This window comes from Eleutherodactylus coqui, chromosome 8, assembly GCF_035609145.1.
Source record: "Eleutherodactylus coqui strain aEleCoq1 chromosome 8, aEleCoq1.hap1, whole genome shotgun sequence".
In the NCBI taxonomy this organism is placed as follows: Eukaryota; Metazoa; Chordata; class Amphibia; order Anura; family Eleutherodactylidae; genus Eleutherodactylus; species Eleutherodactylus coqui.
The window spans coordinates 198,583,405-198,601,928 of NC_089844.1; the positions used below are offsets into that span (position 1 = coordinate 198,583,405).

Below are 18,524 nucleotides of genomic sequence, written 5' to 3' on the forward strand. Positions count from 1 at the left end.
TAATTTCACACAGGCACGCACGATATTGCGCTTCTCAACGTGTGTTTTTCACGCCAATGCGAGGAGTTTTTGATTCAAAAAAGCCTGGCATAGCTGTGAATTTGTGACACTCAGGGGCGCGTTTCACACCTGTCAGATGATTTCAATGGGGAACATCCCATCGCACAGCAGCACGCGAGTACCATGCAATGTCTTTTAAGGTTCTATTGAAAACAATGGGCGAGGCGTTCCGAACATGCGGCGAAAAAAAAAGAAAAAATGCTCATACGAGTAACTCCATTCAGAAGAACTAGGTTCATATTGGTGGGAGTTTTGTGCGTCTCACAATGCATTGATTCTGGCCTGAGTAAATAAGCCCTTCATCCTTTGACGTGGCTGTCCGAGGGCTGCTTGTGTTTTGTGGCACAAGCTGTAGTTTTCAATGGTGTTACGTAATGTGCCATATAATGTACTGGAGGGGGGGGGGGTGCAATGCTGCCATCTCTGGGGTGTACACAGCGACAATGACATAACTTTATCCTGTGGTTCGGTACAATGATGCCAAACGTATATAGTTTTTTAGCGGTATTACCCTTAATTTAACAAAGCCGCTTTGAAAAAATACAGTTCTTTTCTGCCAGCGTGGCTTTTTTAATCTTTCCCCCGACAGTTGTGTGAGGGCGTTCTGTAGTTTCTACTTGTACCGTTCTGGAGTACATGGGACTTTTTCAGCACTTTTTATTCAATTTATGCTTGGAGCCGGGGTGTAAAAAAAAAAATGCCCAACTCTGGCATTGTGTCTTTGGGTTTTATAGTTTTGATTTATTTGAAATATTAGAAGGTTTCTTTTAAACTTGTATTACCTTATATTTTTTTTCTATAAACCTTTTTTTTGCTGCCTCCATTGGGGCGCCTGAACTTGTGATTGTTCGATCATTCAGTTTCATTGTGTTGTATTATTCTGAGTTCTGACAGGCAGTCTGTCAAGTCACGCCGCAGGCATGGCTTGATAGGCAATCAGCCATGGCAGCGCCGGGGGTCTTCAGAAGGCCCCATGCTGCCATGGCAAACAAACAGCACTTTACAATCTCATCTTGGAAGAGATGGGAGGCATTCGGGACAACAAAACACCAATCGGGTCATATAAATGGTTAACAGCTGCCACCAGTATTCATGCTAATCGCAGCTATTGCTGGCAAGGGTCAGCTGTCAGAGACAGCCGGCACTCGCTGTATATGGAGTTGGATCAGCTCCTGATTCCACTCCATACAAACCCAGCACGTCTAGGACGTACAGGTACGCCCTGGGGCATGAAGACATTAAAGGGGTACCCCACTGGTAGTGGTTTTACTGCTGGAATTAGATAGCTCCGTACTCTGTAGTGGCTCAGGTTGGTACTGCAGGCCGAGTGCCATTCACTTCAATAGGCCTGCAGTACCAACCTGGGCCACTGTGCAAGTATGGAGCTGTCGGCTTCCTGCAGCAAAAAAAGCTACAAGTGGGACAACTCCTTTAAAGAAGGGAACATTGTAACAGATCTTGCATTGGGGCTCAGATATTATGCCTTTGAGATGTCAAACAATTCCACATCAAGCTTGTAAAACCTTATCTGCAGCTCTTCAGTGAATATATAATGTCCTGCAGCCACTGTACCTGGAATACTTAGAATAATCTATTCACCTTTTCATTCCTCGCCGGAGCTCAAACAGCTTCTGACCTTCTGGAATGGAAAAAACACGGATCACTGTGCCCTGTGAAGGAAAGAATGGCGTCAGATGTCAGAGGAACATAAACACGAGGTCTTATGGCGATGCTGCTGCTTCTTCGGGGAACCTTCTAAGACTAGGCAAGAGAGAAAAAATTCACTATGCACAAAAGATAGCGAGCGGAAATACGAACGGGAAGCCTCGCAAAATGGCAACAAGCAAAGCAGTTTGCGTACTCCGCCACCCCGCAGCGCCGCCTGTACATAAAGCTGCACACACTGATTGGGTCGCTAATGAGAACTAGCAGCCCTTCTAAAAACAGTGATCTGAGGCAGTGGCCAATTAGCTTTCAGCAGGGAAGAGGAAATTGAAAAAGTGGATTTTTGCCAGAAAAACATAAAGGGGCGGTCTGGGCTCTTGTCAAGTGATGACTTATCCACTGGACAGGCCATCAGTAGTTTATGGACGACGGTCCGCCCATCAGGACCCCATTTATCAGCTCATCGTCCGGCCCACCGTCATCAGCTGACAGTGGAGGAAGTGGAAGTATTGGCTTCACTCCCATAGAAATCAATGGGAGCTCCGCGCTGCTACTCCACTTCCTGCTCCTCTTTCGGACATCCTGACCCAGGCAGGAAGTGTAGCAGCAGCGAGGCGATTTTGAGATAAAAAGGTCTTGCATTCGTGGAAAAAAAAAAATAATAATCACATGTTGGCGAGCGCAATATTGGGCCAGGATTCACGGCCCGGTATGGCACCCGCCCGTGTGAAGTTAACCAAAATCTGCTATTGTTGTATTCGTACCGCCTCGCAGAATAACGTTATGTCACTTCTTCCCCACACCATGTACGCCGTAAAAACAGGGTCCCCCAAAAGTTGTGCAATTGCAGTTCTTTTTCCTTTTCACCTCACTTATAAGTTTTTACAAGCTTCTTAGTACATTATATAATACGTTAAATGGGACCAATAAAAAAATACAACTTCAGCTACAAAAAACATGTAAAAAAAAGGCATGAGGTGAAGAACAAATAAAAAAAATGTACATCCACTATCCCCACTTAAACAGAACCCCCCCCCCCCCCCGAAAATATCCGTATAGTGATAGAAGAGGGCAAGCATATAGGATGTCTGCCTGCTGAGGAATATGTCGTGTATACGCCTGCTCTCGTCTCAGTATATTAGTGAGCATATGGCCATTTTCTGTGATTTTAACTAGTTTTAGTGTAGGGACTCAGAATAAATGGACCCGTGATGCAGGTTGTGAGCGCCGAGTATTTTGGCCAAAATATTAACCAATACCTGGTATTTATCAGCGGCTTTGGACGCTGGGGAGGGGGGGGCCCACAGTGTAATTGTTAAAAAAGAAGCATTCAAACGAGCAAACACGAATAGTCATTCAGAGTAAACCGCCAATGATCGAGCGACCAATAATACATCTCTGGCTTTTCATTCGTTGTACGCAGGGATCCCAATCATTGTTGTCTCGATCACTAACTGTTCAGTATAAATACCGCCGCAGTCGTACTCACTCATACAGGGAATGAGAACGACTGAAGGACTTCTCCTTTGAACAAGCCATGAAGTATCGGACTGTCTAAACAGACCGCACGAGCGACCGCCGACACTGTCCTCTCCCTCCAACCAGTTGGTCTAAACAGAACCTTAGTGACTTTATACCCAAACACTCCCCGCTTCCCGCACTGCACCCGTCAGCACTGGGACTACGGCCACGCTGGTCTACAGGGTGGGGCAGACATAACCTACCGGACGGTGTGCCCCGCTATGCATTATGGCAGGTAGCTGGCCATGACTCCTACCCGACGGCACTCACGGTGAAGGACTCTACATCACTATGTATCTTGTATCCCTTTATGACGGTGCAGACAATTCGTTACATGCCTGTGTGCGGTGACTTTTGCCCCACTCTGTACTTCCTAAGTTCTCCAATTCAGGTAGAGCTTCTTTGTACTCCCTCTACTTCCCTTTAAGAAGCGCCCCTGTTTTGTTCCCTGCCCCCTCTCGTTGGATTGGATGCCAACAACGTACTGCTGTCAAACCTTTGCCCTACCGCCTTGCAACAACAGGACTACAAGTATTGGTTCCCCTTTGCTCTTCGCATGAACTTGGAACAGAACCCCGCAGTTCAGTCGGGTTCACACGTGTGTCAGCACTTCCATTCCAGCATAGGAACAGAAACAGAAGGACCGTACTAATGCATCACTCAATGACCACGAATGGCGCACTACAAACCCCCTGACCATAGCACGCTGCGCTGTCTTCAACACGGATGTGAACATAGCCTCCAAAACTATGACATCTGCGTTGGGACATTAGATTCCCCCCCACCTTACTTAGACAGAGCTGACGGCGGGGGATTTGAAAGTCGAGCAGGGAGATGACAGTGGAGAGAATTCTAAAGCAGCTTGCCGCACAGACGCCGGCTGGGAGGGGAGTATGGAGTTTTTTTTTACCCAGTATATACCCGAGTATAGCTCGGCTTACACTCGAGTTAATACGTTTTCCCAGTTTTTTGTAGTAAAACTTGTTGACTCGGCTTATACTCGGATCAGCTAATACTCAAGTATATACGGTATATCATGTATATTTATAAATATATAGGTCATTTATGCTGCGCAATTAATGCAGGGAAAAAAAAAATTCTCCCTGCTCTAAAAAAAGTTCTTAGAAAAGTTTTACAATACATTATATGCACCCCAAAAGTGGCTCCAATAAAAACTACAGTTCGCCACTCAAAAAACGAACCCTCGGTCATGTTGACGGAAAAATAAAAAAAGTTATGGCTTTTGAAAAGTGGAGATGAAAATCCCTCCCAACAAACTTGCTGCGCGTGTCAGGGGTTAATGAGTTATTATTAAGATGACGTCATACGTCTATCCCCTGTGATATCACAAAGCTCAGCGCTGCTATTCATTTAGAAGGAGACCAATGGGTCTTTAGGACCCAAGAACGGCCATTGTTGTACGGCTGTGGTCACACTTAGCCCTCTCTCCTACAGACAGGCATTACTCGCCATTGCGCTCTAGCCAGTGATGAACACGGAAATCAGCCCGACAACACAGTGGCCGCAGAATCAGCAGCTGTAATACAAGAGATTCCTTCCTATAGAACATCGCAGGGCGCCATACTAGTTGCAGACAAGAACATTACTTTACCTTTTCTGAAGCGGTTGCCAGTTTCGTGCCACTAGCATCAAATGCCAACGCTGCCAGAGGGCTGTTGTGTGCCGGGATCATATTCGCTGCTCTCTGCAGTGTAAAGAAACAGTGTTACTTTTTTTTTTTTTTAATTCCTCAGTTAAAAAAAAAAAGTCATTAAAGGGCCACTTCAGCGAAAGGACATTTTCTCCATCCCTGCCCCCTCACCTGATTGTCTGTCACACTCTGGACGTCTCATCTGCATATTGCAGCCAAGTTCATGCAGTGCAGCCCCCCGGTCTGATGCTTATCAGGCACCATCTCCAGGCTGAGATTTTTTTCCTTTCAGTTTCACATCTATCCCATGATGCATCAGCACAACATTAGCTAGAGGCTATACCATTTCTGCCTACTGGGGGGCAGTTTATTATTACCTTCTGTATTCACCTCTTAACTCTCCCCCTACTCCTGAACGAAGCCCACAGAAAAGCCACAGACAAGTGGCATAGAAGACCTGACTGGTGCCACGAGCGGGAGTCAGAAGCGTGGTACACGCCGAAAGCCGTGGGGTGTCAGGAAGAACAGCAGTGGCGAAATGACTTCAATGAGGCACCACAATGTATCAGACAGCCGTCAGGATGAGGGAGCGGAACCTGGACACGCGTGTAACCCCAGGCAAGTGGCATCAGAAGGAAGGCTGCAGGATCATGGCGGTTGCATAGGAGCGCCACCACATATGGGTGGGAGAAAACGTGGCAAAAGATGCATCCAGAGAGAGAATAACACTAGGGAGGTACCACCCAGAACTAAGGTGGTGGAAGAGGGATAGAGGGTGTCAGTATAATTACCTGGCTGCTGTTAATTGCAGCATTTAAGGTAATAACAGCGGGGAATCAGTGAGAACTACTGTAGCAGGGAGCTGCCAGTCAGTCACAACCAGCTCCCGCTGTGGATGGCGCGGGCTCAGCTTCTGAGTGGCTGCCACCCATAACACGTAACTGTACATAGATGCGTGGGAACCCCTTCTTACTAGCGTGCGTATGTATCTGGGGGCAAGCAGGGGTTCAAGTGGACTAATACATGCATGCATGCATACATACATACATACACACACATAACAGCAACATTCTTTCAAGACGCCAATCTGTCTGCTGTCTCTAACACGGTCCTCTCTCTACCTAAACCGAACCTCTCAAAAATGGACCTTCTCCGGGGGCGTGGCCAAGCAGCCGAGCTGACCGGACGCATGTAAGGAGAGCTCCTCCGTTCACCGGCAAACTTACCATCCTGCAGTCATCCTGAGGGCCCCCAGACCCAGTACAACACCACTGGAGAGAGAGGAGAGAGGGCTGAATCACTGACAGCGCTCCCGGACAGCCACAGCGGAGGTAACACCAGCGGCGGGAACGGAGACCCGCGACCGCTGCCGCCATACTGTGGAAGACGCCGACTGCCTGAGAGGACTCTGAGCCCGGCGCAGCGTCAGACAAAGCGGGGAGAGAGGAGACCAGATCCCCGGCGGCGTTCCTGCGGCGCCGGCATTGTAAGCACCGCCGCCGAAAGACCTGCGAAACCGCAGCTGCTGCAACCATCTTGCGAGCGGCGCCGGCCGGCAGACGGGCTCCTAGACCCAGCACAACGCCGCTCCCAGACCCAGCACAACACCGCCGACTTGGAGGGAGAGAAGGCAGAGCCACCAGCAGAGCACTGGCAACACGGACAGCGGAGATAGCGCCACCGCCAGATCCGCGACGCCGTGACCACTGCTGCCATTTTGCAGACGCCGCCAGCCAGCCACGTGGAGAAGAGGTAACCAGAGGGGACATAAGGGAAGACCCCTTCCCCCCCCCCCCCCCCAAGAGAGAAAGACAAACAGATAAGCGCGTGGGGGGAGACACAAGAGGGTTAAACGCTACACAGCCCGGAGATCAAGAACATAGGATTCCTCCCCCCCCGAGCCCACCGAGTGCCCATGAAGCCGCCAATACCAGGAGCCCCACCTAGACCCCTGCTAGCCAAATTGCTCAACTCCAGCGATAGCGACATAATCCTACAAGCTGCCAGAAAGGGAGGACCCTTGCGATATGACAACGCTACAGTATCCATCTTCCCGGATTTCTCAGCAGACCTCCAAAAACAGCAAGCAACATTCTTCGGAATCAAGAAGCAACTAGGAGACCTGCAGCTCCCTACTCCATGGTGTATCCGGCACGCCTGCCAGTGATAGACGGAGATCGCACCCGCTTCTTCTCTTCACCAACTGAAGCAGGAAATTGGCTGAACACCAGACGACGACCAGAAGGGCCGTAATGTATACATGACCACTTCTCTCTCTCCCTCTAGGTACCGAGTTCCTGTGTAAGCGTGAACATTCCCCTTAAAGCCACCAATAGCACACTAGAGACTATGCTCCAAACATACCACAAGCAAACCTGAGCCCAAGGCACAGAACTGAGACTTTTACTAACTGTGGCAGACACGCGGTTTACATTCTCTGGGAGAAGGCGACAAGCCCTCCCCTCTTATGGTACCAATAGACCTTCCCCCTCACCCACCAAATCCCCCCCCCCCCCGACAAATACTCGCCAGGCTAATGCCGGTCTATACAATTGATCCAATAATACAACAATACCTCAAGTATAGCCCAGAGTTAAGCTATGCTATGTAGGTTCCCCCTAATATATGTTTGCCACAAAGTTTTGTTGAAACCATGGGTTCAGTGGTCCGCTCATACATGTCACACATCCTACTCCAGAGGGGTGTCCCTGCTAATAGGAAGAACGCTCAGATGGGAAGTGGAACAGCTTAAAAGAGGCACAGAAGGCAGATACATTTTTGTGAGATCGAAAATTAATAATGACCCGTACGTCCTTCTGTGCTGCTACAATCCGCCGCCGGCGACAACAGCCATCCTGGCAGACGGCATCCAATTCGCATCATTCTCACCAGACGCAACAGTCGTCTGCATGGGAGACATGAACATGGTGATGGATCCCGTCATGGATAGATTTGGAGGTGGTGCTCGGAGGGAGGGAGACACGAGTAAGACCCGCCTGGCCTCTATTAGCTCGATGGCTGGATCTATGGCGAATATTCCACCCGCAACAAAAGGAATACATCTGCCGTGCAGCCCACAATCACGCACTTAGTCGAATAGTCTACATATTTGGGTCCCCTTCACTATTCCCTAAAATCGACTCCATAGAGTTCCTCCCTCGAGGGGTCTCGGATCACTCGCCAATACGTATGGCCCTCAAAAACCCAGGCCCAACTACAATTAAGAGACCAAGGGTGCACCCATTCTGGCTCTCGCTATTTGGCCCCAATGACCGCATACCAGATGAGATCCAAATATACTACGAGGCACATGAGACGCAATGCTAGTATGGGAGGCATTTAAACCCTATCTCAGAGGTTGTTTTAGATCCTCAATCTCCTTTGTTAAAAGAGCCACCGCAAGGGAAGGTGAACTCCTAGCAGAACAATGCCAACAATTAGAAAGAGAATTTGTAGCCGACCCTACAGACACAAAGAGAGACAAATGGCTCCAGATAGGCAGAGACTACTTACTATATTTAAGAGAGAAAGCCCAGAGGAACCTTTTCTTTACCAGACAATCCTTTTTTGAACTGGGAAACCAGTCCAGTAAATTACTTGCTTATATGGCGCGACAGGAGACCGCCCCCCCATCCATACTGAGCATTAAATCAATTGGGGGAATAATGCTTACGGACCCGAAAGAAATCCTAGATAGATTTCAACAATTCTATGACGACTTATATCAACCGCGAGCCAACTACTCACTTGCAGAACTGGAGACCTACCTAACCGGCATAATATTCCCAGAAATGCAAGATGATTATAAATCCTTATTAGATTCTCCCATTACAAAGGAAGAGATTGAAGAAGCAATAAATGAAATGGCAAAAAATAAAACTCCGGGCCCGGACGGGCTGCCGGTGGAAATCTACCAACACTACAAAAAAGAAATAATACCACACCTGTTCTCCCTATATAAACACATATTTGATAAACGTCATCTCCCAGAATCGATGCTGGAGGCCAACATAGTTCTTATCCTAAAACTGGACAAAGACCCAGAGGAATGCGGCTCGTATAGGCCGATTTCCTTATTAAACACTGACTACAAAATCCTTACTAAAATACTGGCCTCCCGTCTAAGCCTCCCGGAAATCATACACCCCGACCAATCAGGCTTCATTCCTGGAAAATCAACATCGGACAATATCAGGAGAACACAGGTAATCACACAGGTGGGGTGGAGGTGGAGGTCAGACTGGGCCCTGGCCTCACTAGATGCAGCTAAGGCATTCGACTCAGTCGAGTGGCTATATCTGATAGAAGTTCTACAGAAATTTGGGTTCGGAGACACATTTATAAAATGGATCTCTATTCTATATAAAGCACCGACTGCTAGGGTAACGGTAAATGGTCTGGCCTCCGCCTCCTTTCCACTTCACAGGGGGACCCGACAGGGATGCCCACTTTCCCCCCTTCTATTTGCAATTGCAATTGAACCCCTAGCCCTGAGAATCCGACAGCACACCTCATATAAAGGCGTCCAGATAGGGCCCAGAGAGGACAGAATAGGCCTGTATGCAGACAATATATGTCAGACCCTAGAAATACCCTACCGCTAGCCATTAATCTAATAGATAAATTTGGAAATTTCTCAGGCCTATGCATCAACCGGCAGAAATCCGCTTTTATGCCTCTAAGACCAGAGGGATGGCAGGTGGGGGACGTATTCTGTAAGCTACAAATCACCCCCAGATTCAAATATCTTGGAATACACATCACCAGGGACCATACCCAGAGCCTCGAGTTATACATTACTCCCCTACTGACAACCCTGCAGCAAAAATTAAAAGGCTGGAGCTCCCTGCCATTATCTGTAGCGGGCAGGATAAACCTCATAAAAATGATAATACTCCCCAAATATTTATACTGCCTAGAGCACACAGAAATAACTATACCAACTCCTTAATAACATCATTCATATGGGGAAACTCTAGAGCCAAGCTCTGCTTAGACACCCTACAGCGCCCTAAGGAGATGGCGGGAATGGCGCTACCAGATTTTAAACTCTATTACCTGGCGGGACAGGTTAGGCATCTCCGCCATTGGTTATCGGGCGTGCCTCTCCCTAACTCCGAGCACCACCTGATGTATTTCCTCATGGAAACATCGCTCTGGATCCTCCTGGAAAAACCAGGATTAATGACTGAACAAATGCTACCCATCCACAGACTCGCAGTAAATGTGTGGCAGACATGCAAATCACTAACTGGGCAGGATGACACCCCTCTGGAGACCCCCCTGTGGGACAACAGAGCACTACCACATTTGATGAACCTCCCGGGCAAGCAATTCTGGATAAGCTTAGGAATCACCACACTAGAGCACATATACATGGACCAAACACTGGTCTCCTTTGAACAACTACAGCGACTATACCAAATCCCAAGAGCGGGCTTCTTTAGATATCTACAACTCCGACACGCGTTGACTGCACAATTCCCAGGGCCTAGACAAACATTCTCCAAATATCCACTAATAGGCATACTACGAACTCAAGGACCTAAAGGCCTGATATCGGTGCTGTACACCCATCTACTGCAAGCTAAAATCCCTGATACACCAATGACAGTAATGCAGAGATGGAGAGAACTCATTCCCACCCTCACTAATGAGGACTGGGACCCGCGATGTCCACGTACACCACGGTATCACCGGCTGCAAATAATAAACTAACACAACTATACATCCTACACCAGTGCTACCTAACACCGACCAGACTCCATAAAATGAATAGGATACCCACCAACCCTTGTCACCGGTGCAGAGCACCTAACGCAAATTTCAATCACCTAATATGGAATTGTGCAGACATCCAGGCATACTGGGGAGAGGTCATAGAGATCCTAACACAAATACTAGGGATACCGGTACCGCACGACCCCACAGTGTGCCTGTTAGGTATTCTAGACGAAGAACAATGGCAGTACCATGACAGGATATTTCTTACTAAAGTACTATTTTAGGCCCGCAAAGCAATAGCCCTGCGCTGGATGGATAGACGCCCCCCGACACTTTCAAAATGGCAGAATATTATCAATGCCGTTCTGCCATATGAAAAAATGGTCTACAAAAATAGAGAATGCCCTGAAAAATTTAACAAGGCGTGGGAAAGATGGTGCGGGTCGGCGAGCACAGTGTTCACACAGGATCAGTTCCAAAACCTGCTAAGGACATTTACACCTAGAAACGCCCAGTAAAACCAACAAAGAACCCTACCCTCTACTGGCACTACGAGAAACTAAACTGTATGTGTTAATGTAACGTACTCAAGTATTGTTAACATGATTGTAATGAGCCTGTGATGGAATCAAAGATCTTTATTCATTTATTGTACAAAATACAGAGTTTTCAATAAAACGAGTTAAAAAAAATAAATAAATAAAAAAAAAAGACCTTCTCCCGTTTCCATCCTCTGCTAACCAATCTCATCCCAACATCCCCATCTCAGTATATGGAACTATAACTCCCAGCACACCAGCACCCTTCGCTCTACTAACAAAACCAGACTGAGTGTCCCTTTAATTCGAACCTCTTATTCCTGCCTCCAAGACTTCTCCAGAGCAGCACCGGTCCTCTGGAACGCACTACCCCAAAATATCTGGGCAATACCCGACACACACAACTTCAGGCGTGCTCTAAAAACGCCCCTCTTCAGGGAGGCATACCATATCCCCTAAACCAACCCCCCCCTGTACCCTGCCTGATTACATGCTCCCTGTCCTACCGACTGCAATTTCTTGCTAGCCGCCATCAACCACCCCCTGCACTCACACCACTTCAGCCACCACACAGCCCAATTTGACCATTGTCTATGTGTATAGTACTCCTCACTCTCCACATCTCCAGACCCTTTACCTTCTGTATCCCCCCAGTATCTGTAGTATGTAAGCTCGTTGGAGCCCACCACCCCTACAGTCTCCTTTAGCGCATTACCTCATGTAACAGTGGTCTTGTTTTTATTTCTCCTGTCTTGTAAGCGCTGAGGAATATGTTGGCGCTATATAAATAAAGATTATTATTACTTCTATACCCCGCACTCACCAAGTTAACAGTGTCAAAGACCTGGACTTCTCCGATGGTGGCGCTCCCAGGATAGGCCAAGTAGCAGTTATCTCCATTAATGGACAGGGTGCAGAGGCCTGAGGAGAATACAGGAGAACGGTGGGGAAACAGATCAGCCATGCTGGAGTGCCTTCAGTTCACTCGACGGGCTTACATACACTCATACAAAGCAGGAATCTCTTTTTAGGAAAAAGAGGAAACGAACGGCCCCCCCAAACACTGAAGATGCCTGAAGACGTGTTACAGAGGAGTGCTGTGGTCTCACCTGGTGATATAGCAGTCTCCATGGATTGGGAGAGGTGGCATGTTCTTACACAGGTTGTAACTTTACAATTAGTTGACTAATGCAGTGCAAATCTAGGGATCCACATGGCTCATAGTCATTAAATTCAATATTTTGCATTTAACCCCTTCCCATCCACCATATGGCTACATACATCCTAAATGCCTATGCCCTGTGCAGCTAGTGTGTATATAGACGTCGGCGGTGTATGCTGTAATCAGCGCTGCTTCGCCTGTACCCGCGTCATTGTGTGGAGCCGCGATCAAAGACTTAGCAGCGTCCTACAAAGACATTAAAAGATAAATAAAAAAGCCCCACCCCCCTTTTCTTGGCACTTTTCCCTCTTTTAATTCTTTTTTTTTTTTGAGTTTTGTCCATTTTCCCCCAAACATAAATTAATATAACAAGCGTTTTCTCCAAATTCAACACAAAATGACCCTTCCAATGACTACTGTGGTCTCAGAATTATTTACCCCTGAACAGAATCCCTCACGGGGCTGCATTCACATTTGGCCGTTTTCTGTTGCGTTTTTGAACTGCAGCAAAAACCACAAGTGGCTGAAAAATGCATGCTTTTATTTTTACTACGATTCAAGAGCGAAGCAGAAAACCCCCCAAAAAACACTAAGGCCTCATGTCCACGGGGAAAATTAGGCCCGCTACGGATTCTCCATGGAGAATCCGTAGCGGGTCCCTCCTGCCCCGCGGACATGAGCGCTGAAAATAGGAATTTAAAAGAATTTACCCATCCGGAGCGGTTCGGGAAAGTCTTCTCTTCCTCACGGCCGGATCTTCTTTTTCGGCCGGCGGATGAACTCGGCACGTCGCCGGCACGTCGCGGCGTGCCGCGCGCATGCGCCGGGCACATCCGCTGAGCCGAAGCATGAAAGATCCGGCCGTGAGGAAGAGAAGACCTTCCCGGTCCGCTCCGGATGGGTAAATTCTTTTAAATTCCTATTTTAGGTCTCCCGCGGATCCGGACGGCTTCCATAGGCTTCAATAGAAGCCCGCGGGAGCCGTCCCCGCGGGAGACCCGCACGAAAATGGAGCATGGTCCAGATTTTTTCATGCTCCATTTTTTTTAAAATCCCTTTTATTGACGATCCGCGGGTATTTATCTACCCCGCGGGTGGTCAATGCATCCCTATGGGACGCGGATCCGCGGGCGGGAGAAGAGTTAAAATCTGCTGCGGATTTTAATTCTTATTTTGCCCGTGGACATGAGCCCTAACTGTGAACACAGCCAAAGAGCACACATTTCCACGTTAAGTGGTATCAAAGATAGCAAAGGCACTGAATGTTCCTAGAGGTCTAGCTGGAAGCAGTTCACAAGCTCTAAGTTAAAGTAAAGCTGGCTGCACTACCTGGAAGTAGCATTAAGAGGGCGCTATAACAGGCTTGCTGAGGAGGGAGGTAATCAAAAGACCCCCCAGTGAGTGCGAAAGGCCTGCAGCAAGATCTGGTGGCCGCAGCACAGAGGTCTCCATTTATATGAGAAGGTGCATACCAAACGCTGAAGGTCTCCGTGCCCGAACTCCCAGACATCACCTCTACTGACCCAGAAGAGCAAGAAAAGCCTCCTACGCTCAAAACCACATAAATAAGCCACAGAAGTTCTGGGATTCTGTTCTATGGAGCCACGAAACAAAAGTGGAACTTTTCTGGGCCTCTGGATCAGCGGGAAGTCTGGAGGAAAAAGAATGAAGCAGATGCTGATAGGAACCCTCTGCCTACAGTGAAGCATGGCGGCGGCTCGGTAATGATCTGGGACTGGAAACCTGCAGCGTGTGGAGGGCAAGATGGACTCCATCAAGCATCCGGAAGTCCTGCAGCAGGCCAGAACAGCCAAAGGGGCTCCACTGAGCACTACAGACCCTCCTCATGAAGGCGGTGGGATTGTGAGGCTGCAGCCGTCGGTACAAGTGACATTCAGTGGTGAATCTGGAGGGACTGCTTGCTCTATTAGTTGCATTCAGCCATTTAAACTGTTCTTGTTTGATTCGTTTTTTGCAAACAGCTGAAAGTTTATAAATTTGGCAAATAACCGTAACTTGTAAAATGGAGATAATTGTGATTGAAACAGGATGCACATCAGTATTTTCTGTCAGCTCCATAAAGCCACAGTACCGTCTTCTTCAGCTCAGCTAAGGGGAACCGCCAGAATTAAAGGGCAATTCAAGCCGTATTCAGTGTGGAACCTGAAAACATAAGACTAGTGAAGACATGTTAGACACTTACCTGCAGGGTTGGGGGGCGTCTCTCGGATGGTGTGAAGAACTTTCATGTCTCTTATATTGTGTATGTACAGCGATTCCTCCAAACATACAATCAGTCTCTGGGAAGGAACACGAAGCAGGAGAAAATATCAGAAAACTCGAGAAAAGTATTGAGTCTCGCATACTGAAAAGGGCGTTGAAAAGGGAACCTGGATGGAGCCGCAGTCCTTAAGGGGGCTATCCAGGGATTTAAATTTCTTACCGGTACCTGCAGAGTCGGACAGGCACTTCTGGCTATGTCCCAAGAAGGAGTCACATGGTATTGCGGACCTGCGGTGTGGCGAGGTCATAGGTGAAACATGAGCTGTCGCTCATAATGATAAGCAAACCCCACTTTATATCACTGCATTAGTGGGGATAGAAGAAGGGCCTTGCTTAATTATATAATGAGCCAACAGCCCGTCCCTCACCTATGAAGTCACCTACACCAAAGGTCCGCAATACCACGTGACTCCTTGCTGGAGCACAATTTAACCCTTTGCAATCCAATTTTGGATTCAGGGTTTCCAAGGGGGTTTTCCCCTTCTAGCATTATACAATGGCGCCCCCTGCTGGCTAGAGCCAGTACTGTGGTATGGGACACGCTGGAGAGGCCCCCCGACAACAGAGCGGCCAGTAATATACAGTAAGAATACCCTGCCGGACGTCTTCCGACATCGAAAGCTGTACAGCCTTCAATCAGAATGTCTTTAGATGTCAGACAGTGGGTTGGAAAGGGTTAAATCCCCGGACAGCCCCTTTAATGGGGTTGTCTAGTTGTCAGCTATTGATGGTCTATCCATAAAAGCAGCAGGAGTCTGCTGCCCGGGACCCCCACCAGTTAGCCAATTGCTAGGTTGGTGTGCAGGTGCACTCAGCTAATTTCTGCAGGAAGCTGACATCTCCATTCCCACTGCAGTGGGCAAGTTTGGTATTACAGGCCATGTCTCCATTGAAGTGAATGGGAACTTTGCCTGTAATACCAAGCCTCACCACTGCAGTGGGAACAGAAATGTCTGCTTCCTGCAGAAATTAGCTCAGCACATTGACCTGGCAGACAGCTGATTGGCCAGGGTCCCCGGCATTAGACCCATGTCGATCTACTATTGATGGCTTGTCCTAAGCATAGGTCATCAATATTTTTACTGAAAAAAATTGGGGCATGTCCTTTCTTTTTGCGTTCCTCGGGAAGGAATCGGCCATTGATTTCAATGGAAGCTTTAATGCATTGCCATGCAATGTGCGAGTGTAATATGAGGTTTCCCATTGAAATCAATGGGAAACACTTTCGATCTTCTACAGCAAGTGAAACTCGTGCAAGAGGATGGGAGCTTCACGGATGCGATGCCGGGCCGAGTTTCTCTGCCATGACTGCTAAGCTGCGAATACTGCTTTGGTGATTTATGTGCATGACAACCGTCGCATTGACCGAGTCAGGCACATGACCAAGGCGTTATCGGGATAGGGGATGGCCACTATCTACATGGAGTAAAGGAGAGCCATCACTGATACCAAAACCTTTGTGAAGACTTGGGGGGCCATGGTCAACTATAATGCAAGGGCCGTGAATTGGTAGTGTTCTGACCAGGATGGCAAAGCGAAGGGATTGTTCATGTGCTGGACAAGTGAGATTATGAAGATACGCATCCTTGATATCGATAGACGACAGAAACTCCCCTGGTTCCACGGATACAATGAAGCATCTAAAGGACTCCATATGGAAGTGTCAAAGCTTGATGTATTGATTTAACCTCTACAGATCCAGAACAGGTCGGTCAGTGCCATCCTTCTTGGGCACCACAAAGAGATTGGAATAGAAGCCCATGTATGGTTCTCAGGGGAGAGGAGAGTGTCTGTATCGCATGAGCCAACGCGTTGGCCTTTGACAGAGATTACGGTATTCTAGAACTGAAGAAGCGATCCGGGGTGCAGGTGGAAAACCATATGGCATAGCCTGGAGAGATGACCTACCGAATCCAGGCATCTGAGACGTGAGCAAGCAAGGTCTCCCTTATTAGGAAAGTCGTTCCCCTACCCTGAATGGCTTAGGTGGCCACTAAAAAAAGTCTCGTCTAGGCATGAGCCAACAAAGGGAAGAAACATTAATGAATGCATAGAGGCGGCATCTATGGCCAAAGATTTGAGCCACAGAGTCCGGCGAGAGGAATACTAAGCAGCTAATGCGCAAGCCCATAGTCTGGCCGCATCTAGGGGGGCTTCACAAGAGAAGTTTTTCCACCTGGCTTATCTGCTGAGCAATGTCTGCTAATTCTTCTGAAGAGCCCAAAACAATGCCGCTAGGTAGCTGCTTAGCCAATTCACTAGTAGCCCTACTGACCAAGTGAAGGCACAACCAGGACAGAGTGCCGACCCCACTGCCGCAAAGGAAGTTTTGGCTAGGGATTTCCGTTTTGTCGCCTACATCCCGAAAGAACAAGGCTTCGGCCACAGGTAGGGTGGTGTTTTTAGATAAACGGGGCACTACGGGGGACGAGGACAAGACTTATTAACTAAATTATCCAGAAAGGGGCACACAACATGCAAACGCTTTGGTTAAGTATTTGTCAGGAAGGTTGCATTCTCTGGCGAACTCATCCTCAAACTCAGTATGAGAAGGGAATATCTTCGGAGAATGCTTTGGACATCGGAAAGAAAAGGCTTCTACAGATGGAGCGGGTGCCTGATCCTTCACCTTAAGGATCTCTTTCGCCGATGCTATCAGGCTATCGGCCAGAGAGGAGAGCTGGGATGCCCGCTTCTCGTTCAGGTCAGGAGAGAGATTCAGAAAGATCGCCTTCAGAGCGGCTTTCATCTTTGGGGGAAAGCTCAGAGCGCACCGCTGCAGGGACTGGGGAAGATGCTGATGAGGGGGCGTTAGAAGATCACCTCAACCAAGGGGATCTAGGCCGTTTTTGGGGTTTACCACAAGAAAGGTCTTGCATGGCAAAACCATTGTCAGACATGTTAGGTGGCAGCAGTTGATGGATTCAACAGTCCAGCCCGTCCATGATGGCAGTGGGCGCTTTAGAAAGGTCCCCTAACGCCCACGAGAGGGAGCACACACATTCCAGCTCATCAGTCGACAAGCGCTGGGCAGGCACAGCATCAGCAGGTGGTTCACCGGCAGCCAGTCTCGAAGGAAGAGACTTGTAGCACAACAGCTCAGACTGCCTGCATGGGAATTTTGTTCTGCAGCGAGAGAACGCATATGTGGCTCTGACTGGGCCTTGCCTGGAGCCTTCAGTTCTAGAGTAGGATATGATGCCGAGGGCCCCCAGACAGTAGAGCTGTTTTATATGGCCTACTGCTAGTGGCGCTGCAGGAGAAGCAAAGGCAGGAGAGCTAGCTGCCCGGCGGTCCGGAGGTATTCCAAAAAAATTGCTGTGTGTGATGAGCATGTCGGAGGCATGCAGAGGGATACAAGACCCAGCACAGGTAGAGGCGGGCTGCGTGAAAAGAAGAAGCGCCAGCAAATAGGAAAGTTGATACTCATAAGCTGGAGGAGCGGTAGCAGGCCCTCCACTTTCTAGTGGTAGTGCCGCGGCTAAGCCGAAGCCGGGCCCTAAATCACTACAGAAGGCTGGGAAAGCCGCGGTCCGTGGTGATGAAAGCCCACAAAGGAACTGCAGGCTCAGGTGTGCACAGCCTACTGTGGGTGCTGGGAGTCAAGCGTCAGTATATGCCCCACGGTGATAGAGCCAGCACTTTCTATTACCACTAGGAGGCAGAGTGCTGTGAACGGTGCAATCAGTTTGTCTGGGAAAAGGAGTCCCCCAGCAGCCCGAAGGCATGAGATGCCACCACACCTCCCCAAGCGGGACCACAGCAGTCCTCCGAAGCCTGCAAGGAGTAGAAACTGATAACACTGTCTTCCAAAAGGGAAACCCCAGTGCCACCCAAAGGTATCGCACACTGGAAACTCCTGCCGGGGGAGGAAAAGGGTGGTAGTGCTGGTAGTGGCAATAGAAGTAAAGGAAAAGGA

The 18,524-nt window shown here is 48.5% G+C and overlaps 1 protein-coding gene across 1 annotated transcript in view; it reads right to left on the minus strand.

Moving 5' to 3' along the window:
• WIPI2 (WD repeat domain, phosphoinositide interacting 2) overlaps positions 1–18,524 on the minus strand; it is a 35,582-nt gene that overhangs the window by 9,745 nt on the left and 7,313 nt on the right. The window contains exons 4-7 of the mRNA XM_066577238.1: positions 14,526–14,622; positions 11,984–12,081; positions 4,859–4,951; positions 1,660–1,730 (exon numbers count right to left, since the gene is read on the minus strand). Coding sequence (XP_066433335.1) covers positions 1,660–1,730; positions 4,859–4,951; positions 11,984–12,081; positions 14,526–14,622 — 359 coding nt within the window. The remainder of the gene's footprint in view (positions 1–1,659; positions 1,731–4,858; positions 4,952–11,983; positions 12,082–14,525; positions 14,623–18,524) is intronic.